Source organism: Panicum hallii, chromosome 9, assembly GCF_002211085.1.
Source record: "Panicum hallii strain FIL2 chromosome 9, PHallii_v3.1, whole genome shotgun sequence".
NCBI lineage: Eukaryota > Viridiplantae > Streptophyta > Magnoliopsida > Poales > Poaceae > Panicum > Panicum hallii.
The window spans coordinates 3,183,886-3,199,481 of record NC_038050.1 but is presented as its reverse complement, the minus strand read 5'-3'; the positions used below and the strand labels follow the sequence as shown (position 1 = coordinate 3,199,481).

Genomic DNA, 15,596 nt, shown 5'->3' with positions numbered 1-15,596 from the left:
GGAAAATTCCTGAGTTCCAAATGGAGCCTCTGAACCTGGTCAAGCGCGGCACCAGACATGGCCCACATGTCAAGGACGGCCAGCGGCCCAGCGCCATTTCCGTCAATTTAAAATATAAAAGAGAATTCCGCAACTGCCGCGTAGGGCCCACCTGTCGGCGGTACCAGGACACCGGCCCCAGCCCAGGCTCGTGCCACCTCCACCTGCATGAGTTGCTGCGGCACACACCGGGCGCTGCTCCCACCACGACAGACGCGAGACAGAGGAGAGAGCCGGCGCCTCCGCTCCGCAGTTTCTGCCCCCGGTCGCCACGCCCCGCCGCACGGCTCCCGAGGCGCCGCACTACGGCCGCCGCCATCGCCGTCGCCGCGGAGATGCTACCGATGTAAGTCTCTCTTCGCTGCTGCTCCACCGCCGCGCGCTCTCCATTCCGCCCGCCCCCCATTGTTTCTCCGTTTTTTTTTTGATCCGCGCGCGTGGCGGCGGGTCCCGGTTTCCGCACGATCGGATCGCTCGTCGGGCGTCCGGCGGTACGTGGGCGCGATCCGATGGGGCTTTGCCGGCCTGATTCGGTCACCGGAGGCGAATTCGGACCGGGAAATGCTTCGGCTCTGATGATAAGATGCTGTTAGACCAATTAGGATCTTCTAATCATGCATTAGCTCGGTAATTACTAATTAGACAATAATGCTTGATCAATCTAGATAGGAATCGAGAGAGAGAGAGAGATCCGTACCCCCGGTGGATGAACCGGCTTCGTTGGTGTTGGCCATGCGGTCGAGGGAGTAATGCCGGAGTCGTGGACGATGGCGCCCGGGCGGAGGCGATGCCGTGCAGTGGCGGCGACGTGGATGCAGAGGCGGCGGCGGTGCTCGGCGTAGAGGCGACGGTGGCGCTTCCCGTGGCTTCAGCACCTCCCCTTCGGATCGGGTCTCTAGGGTTTTAGGTGAGTTCGTAGGCGCACGGTGAACTTCGTCATCCGTGCCCCCCGGCCCCCACCTCTCTTTTATTATGGCGCTGCGCGACGGGGGCCCACCCGCCATTGGGTTGGCGGTGCGCCCCCGATCGGGGCGCGTATCCAAATCCGGATCGGTCGTTGGACCGATCCGGGTTGAAATCAAACTAACATTCTCCCCTTTGATTTCAACTTACTTACTTACTTCTTACGTTCGATTTCATTCAGATCAAATATATTGAGCATGCCTCGTCGCAACAGTTATTACTATTGGATTAACAGCCACAACATACTTTTTCGTTTGAAACAGAACCATACTTTTGGGCCCTTACTTATCCAGGAATCATAGGCTTTCCCGTAAACCCATGCCGGCTAAGTGTTCTCTGAACACATTGGGCGGTAAGCCTTTTGTGAGCGGATCCGCTAACATTTTCTTTGTGCTCAAATACTCAAGGCTGATTATATGATCCTGGATTTGCTCTTTAACAACATAAAACTTTATGTCGATGTGTTTGGCAGCTCCACTCGACTTGTTGTTGTGAGCGTAAAATACTGTAGGCTCATTGTCGCAGTACATCTTTAGTGGTTTTTCTATGCTGTCAACCACTCTTAATCCGGGTATGAATTTCTTTAGCCATTTAACCTGCCCCGATGCCTCATAACAAGCTATGAATTCTGCATACATCGTAGATGATGCAGTTACTGTCTGTTTGGAGCTTTTCCACGATATAGCTCCACCTGCGAGAGTAAACACATAACCTGACGTGGATTTTCTATCATCCTTATCTCCCGCAAAGTCTGAGTCTGAATAACCCTCTATCACTAGAGATTCAGATCTCCTATACGTTAGCATGAGGTCTTTCGTTCCTTGCACATAACGCAAGGCTTTCTTAACCATTTTCCAGTGCTCTATCCCTGGATTGCTTTGGAATCTGCCAAGTATCCCGGTGACAAAAGCTAAGTCAGGGCGTGTACATACTTGAGCATACTGTAGGCTTCCGACAGCTGAAGCATATGGTACCGCTTTCATCTGATCGATTTCGTACTGATTTCTGGGACACTGAAATTTCCCATAACTATCGCCCTTGACTATAGGAGCAGGTGTTGGCTTACTCGCATGCATACCGTACTTCTTTAGTACCTTTTCTAGGTATGCTTTCTGCGATAATCCTAAAACCCCCTTGTTTCTGTCTCGGTGAATCTCAATTCCTAAAACGAATGAGGCTTCACCTAAATCTTTCATATCAAACTTCGAGGACAAGAATTTCTTTGTCTCTAATAGCAGATCAATATCGCTGCTAGCAAGCAGAATATCATCCACATATAAGATAAGGAAAACAAATTTTCCATTCTTAAATTTCGCATAAATGCAGTTGTCCTCCTCATTTTCTTTGAAACCAAATTTTCTTACGGTTTCATCGAATTTTAAATACCACTGTCTGGAGGCTTGCTTTAACCCATAAATGGATTTCTTTAGACGACATCCCATCCTTTCTTTTCCTTCCACGACAAAACCTTTCGGCTGTGCCATGTAAACGTTCTCATAAAGATCCCCATTGAGGAATGCCGTCTTTACATCCATCTGATGTAATTCTAAATTATAATGTGCCACTGACGCCATTATAATTCTGAAGGAATCCTTGCATGAAACAGGAGAAAATGTTTCATTATAATCTATCCCTTCTCTTTGCGTGAAACCTTTCGCCACAAGTCGCGCTTTGTATCTTTCTATCTTCCCTTTGGAGTCACATTTAGTCTTGTAGACCCATTTGCAGCCCACTGTTTTGGCCCCTTTAGGAATTTCTTCTAAATCCCAAACATCGTTGGTACTCATCGATTTCATTTCGTCTTTCATGGCTTCCAACCACTCAGACGAATGAACGCTTCTCATGGCTTCTTCAAACGAAGTGGGATCACCCTCCATCTGAATTTCCTCGCTATTATAGACTTGATAATCACTCGAAATAGCGGGCTTTCTTATTCTTTGAGATCTTCTCGGTGCCTTAGCTATCGGCACTTCCTCCTCTTGGGGCTGCTGTTGCTCCCCTTGATGCGCGGCTATCGGTTCTATCGGATCCTGAAGGACAGGTTCCTCGTTCTGACTTGTCGCCGCAGCTGGGGAACTAACAGCAGGTGCTGGCACCGTAGGTGATGCAGCAACTGGCGAAAAACTAGTAATAGGTGCTGACGCCGTAGGTGAAGCAGCAACAGGCAACCCGAAAAAGGGATCTTGGATCATCGGAGTAGGTACGAAGACCCGCTTCTCTTCAAGATCAATCTTCCGAGCTACCGTGCTCCCCCTCATCATCTGATCCTCCAAAAAGACAGCGTGTCTCGTTTCTACGAACTTTGTATATCCATCAGGACAGTAGAAACGATAACCCTTCGACTTTTCCGGATAGCCAATGAAATGGCAACTTACTGTCTTAGGGTCTAACTTTCCGATATTTGGATTAAATACTTTCGCCTCAGCTGGACAGCCCCACACATGTAAATAGTTTAGTGTGGGTTTTCTCCCTGTCCATAACTCGTACGGTGTTTTGGGCACCGACTTACTCGGTACGCGATTAAGAATGTGAATGGCGGTTTTTAACGCCTCCATCCACAAATTAATCGGTAACGTGGAGTAGCTTAGCATACTTCTCACCATATCCATTAAGGTACGGTTACGTCTTTCAGCGACTCCATTTTGCTGAGGCTCGCCCGGTGTAGAGTACTGGGCTACTATTCCATTTTCCTGTAAAAACCTTGCAAAAGGTCCAGGAACTTGGCCATACGGGGTGTGACGACCGTAGTACTCACCTCCACGATCAGATCTTACTATTTTTATTTTAAGATTTTGCTGATTCTCTACTTCAGCCTTAAAAATCTTAAATTTATCTAACGCTTCCGATCTTTCTTTAATTGGATAAATATATCCATAACGCGAATAGTCATCCGTAAACGTTATGAACGAATCATAACCGTCCACGGACTTTATGGGAAATGGACCACAGATATCTGTGTGCACTATCTCCAAAACCCCTGAACTGCGTTTAGCTCCTTTCTTTATTTTCTTAACGTACTTTCCTTTAACGCAATCGATGCAATATTCTTCATTTGAAAAATCTAACGGATTGAGAATATTTTCTTTAATTAATCTCTCAATTCTCCCCCTCGAAATATGGCCTAAACGACAGTGCCATAATTTCGCTGAATTTTCGTTATCGCATCGTTTGCGCTTATGACTTGCGTCGTTAGACGTGCGTTCAATACCCGTGGTATTGCTAACAGAATTTACAGTCTCATGCATAGGCAACATATAAAGTTTGTCTTGTCGGATGGCAAGACCAACACACTGACTTTCAAATAAAATCTCACATTGTTCTTTGCCAAAATGGCACTTATAACCATCATCTGCCAAACATGATACTGAAATTAAATTTCTAGACAAAGAGGGTACATAAAGAACATTATGTAACTGGAGTTTAAAGCCGTTCTCTAATTCTAACGTGAGTTGACAAACTGCTTCAACGTCGGCTCTAACTCCATTGGCGACTTTCAGCCATCTATCCCCTCTTTGTAGCATCGTCTTTGTACTTATACCCTGCAAAGAATTAGCAACATGAACAGTTGCACCTGAGTCAATCCACCAAGTAGATTTAGAATAACTTACGTACAGGGTCTCATCGATAAACGTGATAACATCCTCACCTTTCTTAATTAAATGCCTAAGAAAATCTGGGCAATCTTTCTTGTAGTGTCCCGTCTTGTGGCACCACATGCATTGATCCTTTTCAATGTGTGGTTGATCTTTCTTCGCACCCTTGCCCTGGTGAGTCGAAGAAGAAGAAGAAGAAGTGAAACCTCGTTTGAACTGAGGTTTCCCTTGTGGCCTCGTGTTTTTGTCTGAAGAGTTGTTTCTTTTGTTGTGCCTAACATAGTTGAGCGTGTCACCATGCGAGGCTTTGAGCCTTTCCTCTTCTTGCACACACATCGCAATGAGCTTCTCTAAGTCCCAGGTGTCTGGGCTGATGTTGTAGTTAACAACAAACGTCTCAAACTCTTTCGGCAGAGAAGCCAGAACCAAATGGACAACAAAGGCATGAGGAAGCTCCATGTCCATAGGTTTTAGCTTAGATGCCATATTGCTCATTTTCAGTATGTGCTCTCTCACACCACCGCCAGTGTACTTATCATTGACTAACCTCTGAATCAGAGTCTGAGCATAAGCTTTTGAAGAGCCAACGAATTGGCTCTCAACTTTCTTTAAGTACTCGACTGCGGTGGCGCATTCTGGGATTGCTCCCCTGATACTATCTATGATGGAGCTCTTGATCACCATCAAACACTTTCTGTTGGAAGAGATCCATTTTGCTTTCTCAAGGTCAAATTTCATTTGAACACTTGCATGTTCTCTCTGACGAGCCTGCCAAGCGGCAGACGTCTCTTCCGGATCACTCACCAGTTCCGCAGGACAAGCGGGAAACGGTGAGGTGATGGCGAAATCGATATCTGACAGTGCGAGTGCCACTTCTAGCTTCTGGGCCCATACCCCATAGTTGGAACCATCCAACGGCGGTATGGCATTAATGAATGTCATGGCATTAGATCCTGAAATTTAAATCAAGAAGGGTGAGAACTGCTTTTATAAAATAATAATTGCATATCTCAATTTAACGTTGGTCAATATTAAGATATACAATTAACTAGCTGCATTAATTCTAAAACACCGTTGGGCAGAATTAGAGCAAATGCATGGAAAACTTACTTAATAAAATTATAATACTGCTATTATCAACGTTGGTCAGAAAATAACAATATTATAACTATAGGAAACTGAAAACTGACTTGAAAAATTGTAATATTGCTATTATCAACGTTGGTCAGAAAATAACAATATTGTAACTGAAGAAAAAACTTGAAAATCTGAAAACTGACTCCTTTAATTATAATATCTCGTTGGGTCTAAAATAATTAAAGGATATGACTTAATTAAATTTGCAGCGGAAAAATAGACAGTGCTAATTTTCAGAAACATTCTTACTCACTATCCCTCCACAGAAAAAATTCACGTTGGTGAAATTTAAAACGGAGATCAAATCATACTGGAATTACTTGAAAAGGGTTTCTGAAAATATATTAAAACTCACTGTTCATGCAACCCAAAACCGGGCAAAATTGAGCCCAAAATGGCCCAACGCGGCCCGGCCCAGCACGGCTAACGCGCGCTCGCGGGCGCTTCCCCGCGCACCAGGCCGCAACCTGGGCCTGGGCCGGGAAAGCTGCTTCCCGCCTGGGCCAAAAGTGGCCCGCGCGCCCGTCCTCTCTCTTCAGCCGTCGGATCAAATCCGACGGCCGTCCGGCCGTCGCGGGCGGGTAAAACCCCGCGTCGCACCCGTTCCCCGCAAAACCCTAGGGCCATTTCGTCTTTCTCCCCCCCGCCCACTCCTCCCGGCCTCTCCTCTTCCTCCGCGCGACGGCGGCCGAAGGTGTGGCGCCGCCGCGGGCCTCCTCGCCGGCGAGTGCGCTCGCCTGGATGTGAGCGCACCGCCGTCGAGCGGGCTCGGGGTGGCTTGCTGGCCCACGCTACACGGCGCGGTGGAGATCCCGAGCTCGGGGTGGCTCGGGATGCATCTGTTGTGCGGCGACGGAGGGTCGCCGGGGCTGCTGAGCCTCGGCGTGACTTGCCCGTGGAGCTGGGAGCTCCTGGTGGTGAGGTAAGCCCTCTACTTTTCTTGATTTGGGGTTAGATCCAGGGTTAGGGTTAGGGTTAGGGTTCGGGGAATGCCTTGTGCGTTCGGGTTCTTTCACCCCGAGGGGTTTGCGTCTTGCTTTTGATCCTTCCCTTGCAAATTAGGGTTAGGGTTTGAGCTTGGGTGTTACGGGATCTGTCACCCCGAAGGGTTTGACTAGATTTTTCTTTCTTGCCTTGCAATTTTTTTTCGGATTAAAGCTATTCCCCTCCTTCTAAATGCTTTCTTTCTCTCTTACCCGAGACTAACCAAGATTAGATAGGCTAAACTGATACCATTGTTAGACCAATTAGGATCTTCTAATCATGCATTAGCTCGGTAATTACTAATTAGACAATAATGCTTGATCAATCTAGATAGGAATCGAGAGAGAGAGAGAGATCCGTACCCCCGGTGGATGAACCGGCTTCGTTGGTGTTGGCCATGCGGTCGAGGGAGTAATGCCGGAGTCGTGGACGATGGCGCCCGGGCGGAGGCGATGCCGTGCAGTGGCGGCGACGTGGATGCAGAGGCGGCGGCGGTGCTCGGCGTAGAGGCGACGGTGGCGCTTCCCGTGGCTTCAGCACCTCCCCTTCGGATCGGGTCTCTAGGGTTTTAGGTGAGTTCGTAGGCGCACGGTGAACTTCGTCATCCGTGCCCCCCGGCCCCCACCTCTCTTTTATTATGGCGCTGCGCGACGGGGGCCCACCCGCCATTGGGTTGGCGGTGCGCCCCCGATCGGGGCGCGTATCCAAATCCGGATCGGTCGTTGGACCGATCCGGGTTGAAATCAAACTAACAGATGCTTGTCACGCGGTGCGTCAATGCGGATTCAGGAGGAATGCGCGGTTTGTGTGGGATTGGCGCCCTGAGACGGGTTTTGATTAGTCTAGAAGTGATTCAGCTCCCGATTGGTGGTAATCTGGGGTACGAGGTGGAATTTTCCTGGGTGGAGTCCCCCTGGGAGGCATCGGGTGATGGAGATACCGCCTCTTCCTTTTGTGCCATGGCGGCATTCGATTCCGCTTAAAGGGCCCTGGTGATTGGAAAGCAGGTCGTGTCTTTAAGATGGTTCACGATGGCGATGAAGGCCCCAGTCTGATTCCTCCCCCACCTTTGTCCACCTGAACTGGTCATTGTTTGGTTGCCACGGCGTGGTGAAGGAACAAGTCTCGAGCAGTTGAGCTGAAATTCAGATGCTTACTGATTTGGCTTCGCTCATGGTTTTCCTTTGATTGGTGAATTCATTCTTCTTTGTTGGGTATTTTTTTCATGTGGAGATGCGAAGGAGTGCGGAAGGATGTAAGGCTAGTCTGAGTTGCATGGTGGGATAATGCCAGAGTTGCGAAGTGGTGCTCGGAGAGGTCTGAGGTCAAACAAGGTTGGCAACGTCCAGGCAGCAGATCCAGTTGGGAGTCCGGCAGTGCCAACTCCACGAGGGAGGGTTGGAAGGTTTGAAGGTGCTGCGGCTGGTAAAGTTAACAAGGTAGCTGCCAAGGGAAGAGGGAGGTCAGCTTCAAAACATAGAGGAAATAGGCTCAAGGCTATTGATTTGCAGACTGATCTGCCTTGCAAGAACCTCCCTGAAGCTGTTGCTGGTGAGGCAGTTATCGGCACAGCCCAGGAGGACCTTTGTTTGAGCAAGGCAGCAGACCGGGCTGCCAGCTTAAGAATGGATGGTGATAGTGCGGACAAATTTGCAGTGGCTGAGGATGACACCACAACAACCCCAGTGCCTGAGAGGGTATGGCTTCTCTTTTCCTGATGTGTTTCTTTACATGATGTATCATTTGGTAGATTGATCGATCAAGTGTTGTCCTTTTATCCCTTTACAAAGCCTTTGCTTGTGTTGTTTGGTCTAGTTGTTTTGTTGGTTCAATAGTTCCATCATATTGAGATTGTATTATTTATTGAATTTCACATGGGTCCTGCTGTTGTATCAGTTACACTTATTTTCACTTCCAACATGCTTCTTTTTGCTGTACCTGATAACCTTCCTGTAGAATGTAGCATGCAGTCTTAGGTACCCATTGCTATATGTTGGTCACAATACACGTTTGTTTCATATAAACACAAATAGAAAAACCAAAGCGAGAACTTACCACGATGATGATCCATCTGAGTGGTGAAGAGGAACAAAATTGTTGGCTTTGGCGTGCTTGAGAGGTTGCATTTTTATTTGTATGAGAGGAATCTAGGAACTTTTGCTTGCATTGTATTATTTTGTCTACGTACTGGAACTGATAGCATTCAGTAGAGAAATCAAGTTCTCAATGGTTGGATTGGACCATCACAATACTATTGGTCTTTTATCAGGAAGTAATGATAGAAAGAACTATCACCAGGACCTGGAAGAAATGTAAATAATATACATAAACTTTCCTGAATTAGTCGTTTTGTTGTTGTTGTTATTTCAGTGATTACTGAAATAGTTCGTTACGCCACTCTACAACTACTCTTTTATGTGCAGTCCCTTAGGGAATACAGTAGGTTTTAGTCTTTCAGTGACTAAGTATAGCAGAGAGATTGTATTCCCCATTTGGCACAAAATTGTGAAGACTTGGCTGGCACTTTCAGTTCATTCCATTTACATTTTTAGAAATGGGCACTAAAGACACATTCACTTGGCAAAATAAAGTCTTATTGCAGAAATAGGTTTCTAATTTTCTATTGTTACCTCAGTTTGTCATTTCTTTACCAATCCATATTGTTACTTACCTGCAACACCATGTTATGCTGTAGAGTTCTACTACTATGAATTAAGCACCTATATGATTGTTGCAGGTTCAAGTAGGTAATTCCCCAGAATATTTAACTGGTAGAAAGTTAGGCAAAGGTGGCTTTGGCCAGGTCTATGTTGGAAAAAGAGTATCTGGTGGATCTTCTCGTATGGGTCCTGATGCATATGAGGTTCCTTCTTTTACCTCTGTCAGTTGAACACTGAAGTTCTATTTAGTACACCATTCAAAAATCTTGGTGAATATACTGTAGGTTGCACTGAAATTTGAGCATCGAAGTAGTAAGGGATGCAACTACGCCCCCCCATATGAGTGGCAGGTTTATCAGTAAGAACCTACACAATCCTCCTCCTAAATTTAACATTATCCTCTGCAGACAATGATTCATTATCTTGTCTTACTAGAACTCTCAATGGTTGTTATGGCATTCCATCAGTCCACTACAAAGGTCGCCAGGGAGACTACTACATTCTCGTGAGTTTAAAGTTAGTTATTAACTGCAAAATGTATCCAAACTTTATTGGACATTTTATTTAACCAGGATTCTAAAATTTCAGGTAATGGATATGCTTGGTTCTAGCCTCTGGGATGTTTGGAATTCTGTAGGACAGGCGTAAGTATCTTGTCAATCTGCTTACCTTGTTCATATTCTTTCTTAATCCCTACTGATATTAACATCTCCAACAGGATGTCTCCTCATATGGTTGCTTGTATTGCTGTTGAGGCCATATCAATTCTTGAGAAACTTCACTCAAAAGGGTAATCTAAATGCATTTGATAATCATCCTAAGATACATGAATTTTACAATGCTTTTGATGCTAACAGTCACATGGTCTCCTATCATTGTCAGCTTTGTACATGGCGATGTGAAACCAGAGAACTTTTTGCTTGGTCAGCCTGGATCACCTGATGAAAAGAAGCTTTTCCTGATTGATCTTGGTTTAGGTACCCTCTTGTTCAAAATAATTTCGTATCTATGTGAAGATAGTCGTCTCAAGACTATGGCCTTCAATAGTTGGCATTGGTACTTAACATGATCACATGTGTTTTATGCCCCACTGACCTTTTCCTCACTGTTATGTTAATGTTAAAATTATGCAGCATCCAGGTGGAAAGAAGCAGCATCTGGTAAGCATGTTCAGTATGATCAGAGGCCAGATGTCTTTAGGTTAGCTAGATCTTGTATGCATGCTACTGTACTAGCTTCTCTGTATTAAATTATGTCACCTACTAATATAACTATCTCCTCGTTATATTTTGCAGGGGAACAACTAGATATGCTAGTGCCCATGCCCATTTAGGTCGTAATGGTAGTAGGAGGGATGATCTGGAGTCACTGGCATACACCCTTATTTTTTTGATAAGAGGAAGATTGCCTTGGCAAGGCTACCAGGTAGCCTTCGGCACGCTCAGCAGTGTCAAAATCTTCTATTCTGACTTTGAACCTATTTTTGCTAATGACTTAATATGCAGGGAGATAACAAGAGTTTTCTTGTTTGTAAGAAGAAAATGGCCACTTCTCCGGAGATACTGTGTTGCTTCTGTCCAGCTCCTTTCAAACATTTTCTTGAGATGGTCACCAATATGAAATTTGATGAAGAGCCAAATTACCTGAAGCTTATTTCTCTTTTTGATGGTTTGATAGAAGGGCCTGCTTCAAGGCCCATCAGAATTGATGGAGCTCTAAAGGTCTGCACTGCTATGGCCATTATGTAAATCCTTGTTTGTTTTGCTTGTAGTGGTTTTGGTCATGGATCTGTGTGCAAACTATAGGTTGGACAGAAACGTGGAAGAACACCTGCACATCTGGACGCCGACGAACAACCTAAGAAGAAAATTAGATTGGGGAGCCCAGCAACTCAATGGATTTCAGTTTATAATGCTAGGCGGCCCATGAAGCAGAGGTAATTGCACTTAAATATGCAGGTGCTACAAATTTCTTTATTTTTATGTTTGTGTATCCAAACACAGTATCTCCTATAGACTGTGATGTCATATTTCCTTTGCCCTTTAAGATAGTCTGTTCTGGACTAAGCGCGTCCAATGCTCAAAGTGCATGGTGTCATCGTTGACTCTGGATGATGGTTTGTTTGTTTCTTTATCATAATGTGATGGATTTGAATAGACACTTAGTACCAAAGATTCTTGCGGCATAATGGTTAGAGCGTTAAGCTCCCTGTTTCCGGCCTGGGTTCGAATCTTGGTACCAGCTTCTTTAAGACAAAATCAGAGGGATGTCTTTCCCTCTGGTCGAGGTTGAATAGACACCTATTATCTCATGAGGCTTCTTATTGTTTCTCTGCTATCAAAGTTCAGCTTGGGCTATCTTCTGTACTATACAGATTATCCACCAAACATAAACTTGTTACGATCATGCTTTAGTTTCTCTGAGAAACTGGTTTTTATGCCCTGCTTTGCGCTTTATCAACATTGCAACCAACATGCTTTCAAGACATAACATAAACATAGGAGGAAACTAGAGCTGGAACTTAGTGATGTTGGGGGTTTCATTCATGATACCAAGAACCTTTTTAAATGATGTCAAGCATATGATTGGATTCACAAGACTACATTCTTAAGCATTGGATAATTCTAGCTGAATTAATCAGGATATCTTTTTGGTCATGTTTGGGATAGCGCTAGTGTGAACTCCCCTTTGAACTGTCATACATCTTGCATGACCTTTAATTGGCACACATTGTCCTGGTAAAAGCAGCAATCAACATTGCTGTACAATTTAAAATTAAAGCGCTACATCCTAGTTCAACTGATGCTCAATCTAAGCTTGTGCAGTTCCTATTCTCTGTGTATGCATGCATTCTTGCTCTTAGTTTGAAATATATGAAGTCCCCCAGTTATTCAGCTGTTGATTCATATTTTACCGCTTTTCCCTAATTAAATATTGTTATTTAAATTTGATTGTAAAATACTTCTTTTGTCTTTAGATACCATTATAATGTAGCTGATGCAAGGCTGCACCAGCATATAGAAAAAGGTAATCAAGATGGCTTGTATATCAGTTCTGTGGCTTCTTCAGCAAATTTCTGGGCTCTTATCATGGATGCTGGGACTGGGTTTTGTTCTCAAGTTTACGAGCTCTCACAAGTGTTTCTGCACAAGGTGCACTATGATCTCTTTCTTTCGCTCTGTCACTCCCTCACTCCCTCCATCTCCTGATATCAGCTTGTGTATGTTTGCAGGAGTGGATTATGGAGCAGTGGGAGAAGAATTATTACATAACAGCAATTGCTGGAGCAACCAACGGAGGTTCCTTGGTTGTAATGTCCAAAGGTTTGTTGATTATCTTTTCTTTACTAAAAGCTACTGTAATCATATCTGCTTTCTTCTGTGGAAAATGAGCAGTTACAGTGAAACAAGAGTTGGGCATAACCTATTGTGCACCAAAGTTATGTGCCTTGCATACTTGACTCAGTGATACAACAATGTGGCATCAGTTGTAAGGCTGTGTTCGATTCTACTGGCTGCACAGTCCCTGCTGACTCTAGTTGTTGGTGCTGCAGCTGCAGCCGCAGTGCTGCTGCAGATAGCGCTTCCGAGCACCCTCTTAGGGGATGTTTAGATGAGGGGTCTTGTGAAATTTTTAGGATGCGGTTGAAACTTGAATTACATCCCAAGGATTTGGTATCTGAGTCTTCCCTATATAAGCATGGTCTTGTAGGTAAAGAGGGTCCTGTGGACATGACAGCCCTTTATTATTTTAAGGGATAGTCATTGGTGTTTCCTACTTATCTATGATATGTTATTTTTGTGTAGTAAGCGTTATACTGAATGCCATAGAGATTTTAAAGCCTTGGCTGCTTGCGAAGTACTACCTCCATTCGTTTTTAGTAGGCATATTAGGATTCCGTTCATTTTTAGTAGGCGTATTAGGATTTGAGGAAATCTAGAGTTATACTTTGACCACCAATTTATCTTACAATGTATCATTAATTGCTGCAAGATCAATGTTATATTAAAAGATATCTGAAATATGAACATTTATACACTACAAATGTATATAATTTGACTAATTGTTGGTAAATATTTATGAAGCTTATCCTAATACACTTACTAAAAACGAAAGGAGGGAGTAATGTGGTCATTCTCATTCTATTGTGTGGAGTGCAAATAATCAGATAATCTTTCCTGTTTTACAATGATGTTTAGGCCTAGGCTTCCAAATATGCATTTTTGAGGTACCCTAAAACTGCTCCACGGACTCCATATTTCTAGGCCATATATGGTGTTAATCTATATGGTTGTGCAGAACTGATGTTGAGGTTGCCACAGCATTGTGGGAAACATATTATGCCCCATCTATGGGTTCTTGCTCGTATTAGGTAGCCGTTGGCCATAATTCTGATAAACGACCTGCTAGTACTTGCTAATGTTAGTTTAGTTTTGGTCAAAGTTCTGATATACTAGTGATAAGCTGATGGCATGAACAGTTTTCTATTTCTGAGCGTTGACAGGATGTCTGTGTACTTTGTGTTCCTTGTGAACTGTTGGTGTCTTTTCTTCCACATGATATTCTTCTGACATGGTATGCCTCATCACTACAGGAACTCCTTACACACAGCAGTCATACAAAGTCAGTGAATCATTTCCTTATAAGTGGATTAATAAAAAATGGAAAGAAGGCTATCATGTAACATCTATGGCTACTGCTGGGAATCGCTGGGGAGTGGTCATGTCCAGAAATTCGGGCTATGCTACTCAGGTTACTTATCTACCTGAATTTATCTGTTTTTTAGAATACAAGCTGTGTTTATTAGTTTATTTTTTGTAATACATCATATAGAATGATTATCGTATTTTTCATGAATGTTGTAGTTCCTCGTGTCAAATTAGCTTCATGTGTGCTATAACTTCCATCTTTCAGTACGTTTGGCGTTGATTATGCATCAATTCCCCTCATCTGATTTTTTTTCCTTTGGGGAAATTAATTTGATGAATCTTTTGCCAGCAATAATAATTTTTTTTTGCCCCCCATGTCAACCTTGTCCGAGCCGTTGAGCAACCTCCTGAAACTACATAATCTGAATTGCTTTCCTCTGGGTTGAAACTCGGCATTGTAGGGCAAATTCTTGTTAAATTAAATAATTTCTGTGCATTCTATATTATAAGCTGCCTGCAATTCATCAATGGTGGCCCTACATGCCGAGGCTTTCAAAGTTGGGTTCTGAATTCATGTAGAAACCTATCCATACGAAGCCCGCTTGCTCATCACTCAGAAAATCGGAAGAGTTACTTCTCCCCTCAGCAAGGGTTGATAGTGTCTTCAACTCGTAAAATTGATCTATAATTCAGATGACTGCAAACTTCTCTTCCACTTTTAGCCTGGCATGTAAATACCAATCTGTCAGGGTATGGCTCCCTACAAGACTGAATCTGTCGTCAAACATAGGTTGTGGAGTTGGACTTTCTGTATCCTAGCGAAGGGATTCATCATCGATGGGAGACTGGTTACAGAATAACATCGACTGCAGCTACACCCGACCAAGCTGCTTTTATCTTGAGCATGCCGAAGAGGAAACCAATGGATGAGACGCAAGAAACTCTTCGGACTTCCGCCTTCCCCAGCAACCATGTAAAGGTATATATTTGCATCCATGATTTATCCATTTAGCGAACCGGTTTTCTAGATTTTTTTTCCTCTCTCGACTTCTCGAGCAATCTAACATTTGGAGCAAAAAATTTAGGAAAAATGGGTGAAGAACCTATATATTTCCTCGATCTGCTATGGCCGAACTGTGTGCTGACGGCTATGTCTGAAGCTCTAAGGTGAAGGAGTTCAGGTTTCCAGTGGAGGCTGAAGACCTGCGAGATGGAACAAACTTCCACATATAGCATCGGATTGCAAATGGCTGGCATTGGCTTCTTGCAATATCCTACTCTAGTTGTGAAGGATCATATGCGATGCTGTATCAGATGTGAACCTTGCCCACAAGCTAGTGTGATATTCCTTAATATTTGCTGTATGTGCTTTCTCCATTAACCACTGGCACATTTAGCTTTGGCGATATAATTGAGCTAGCAGGTGCCCTTCTTCTCAATGGTTGCCTCCACACTGAACAGGAAAACGCAAGTTTTGACCAATTGGCTGCACCGTACAACAGACTAAAGGATTATGGATCTTAAAGGGTGAATCATTTCGATCTGTCGATAATTTGTCCACAGCGCAGGAG

At 44.2% G+C, this 15,596-nt stretch overlaps 1 protein-coding gene across 4 annotated transcripts; it reads left to right on the top strand.

Annotated features, from left to right (window-relative positions):
• Window positions 1-253: 253 nt before the first annotated feature.
• LOC112874305 (casein kinase 1-like protein HD16) lies at window positions 254-15,464 on the top strand. 4 transcript variants are annotated; one of them, XM_025937553.1, is made up of 17 exons: window positions 254-385; window positions 7,958-8,413; window positions 9,454-9,579; window positions 9,661-9,734; window positions 9,812-9,881; window positions 9,965-10,020; window positions 10,095-10,166; window positions 10,259-10,353; window positions 10,510-10,576; window positions 10,672-10,801; window positions 10,882-11,097; window positions 11,182-11,312; window positions 12,354-12,528; window positions 12,609-12,699; window positions 13,971-14,128; window positions 14,816-15,004; window positions 15,111-15,464. In XM_025937553.1, exons 2-17 carry the CDS (start codon window positions 8,003-8,005, stop codon window positions 15,168-15,170), a joined length of 2,121 nt encoding a protein of 706 aa, XP_025793338.1. In that variant the 5' UTR covers window positions 254-385; window positions 7,958-8,002; the 3' UTR covers window positions 15,171-15,464. The 4 variants fall into 4 exon arrangements, with proteins under 4 accessions (XP_025793338.1, XP_025793337.1, XP_025793340.1 ...); XM_025937552.1 differs by having other exon boundaries at window positions 7,950-8,413; XM_025937555.1 differs by lacking the exon at window positions 254-385 and adding an exon at window positions 7,535-7,848.
• Window positions 15,465-15,596: the final 132 nt, after the last annotated feature.

Bases quoted from the DNA above. Each gene is read 5' to 3' on its own strand.
- LOC112874305 (XM_025937553.1), top strand. From the start codon at position 8,003: ATGCCAGAGTTGCGAAGTGGTGCTCGGAGAGGTCTGAGGTCAAACAAG. The intron at 12,700-13,970 runs GTTTGTTGATTA...TCATCACTACAG, and splicing joins CTTGGTTGTAATGTCCAAAG to GAACTCCTTACACACAGCAG. The intron at 14,129-14,815 runs GTTACTTATCTA...CGTCAAACATAG, and splicing joins ATTCGGGCTATGCTACTCAG to GTTGTGGAGTTGGACTTTCT.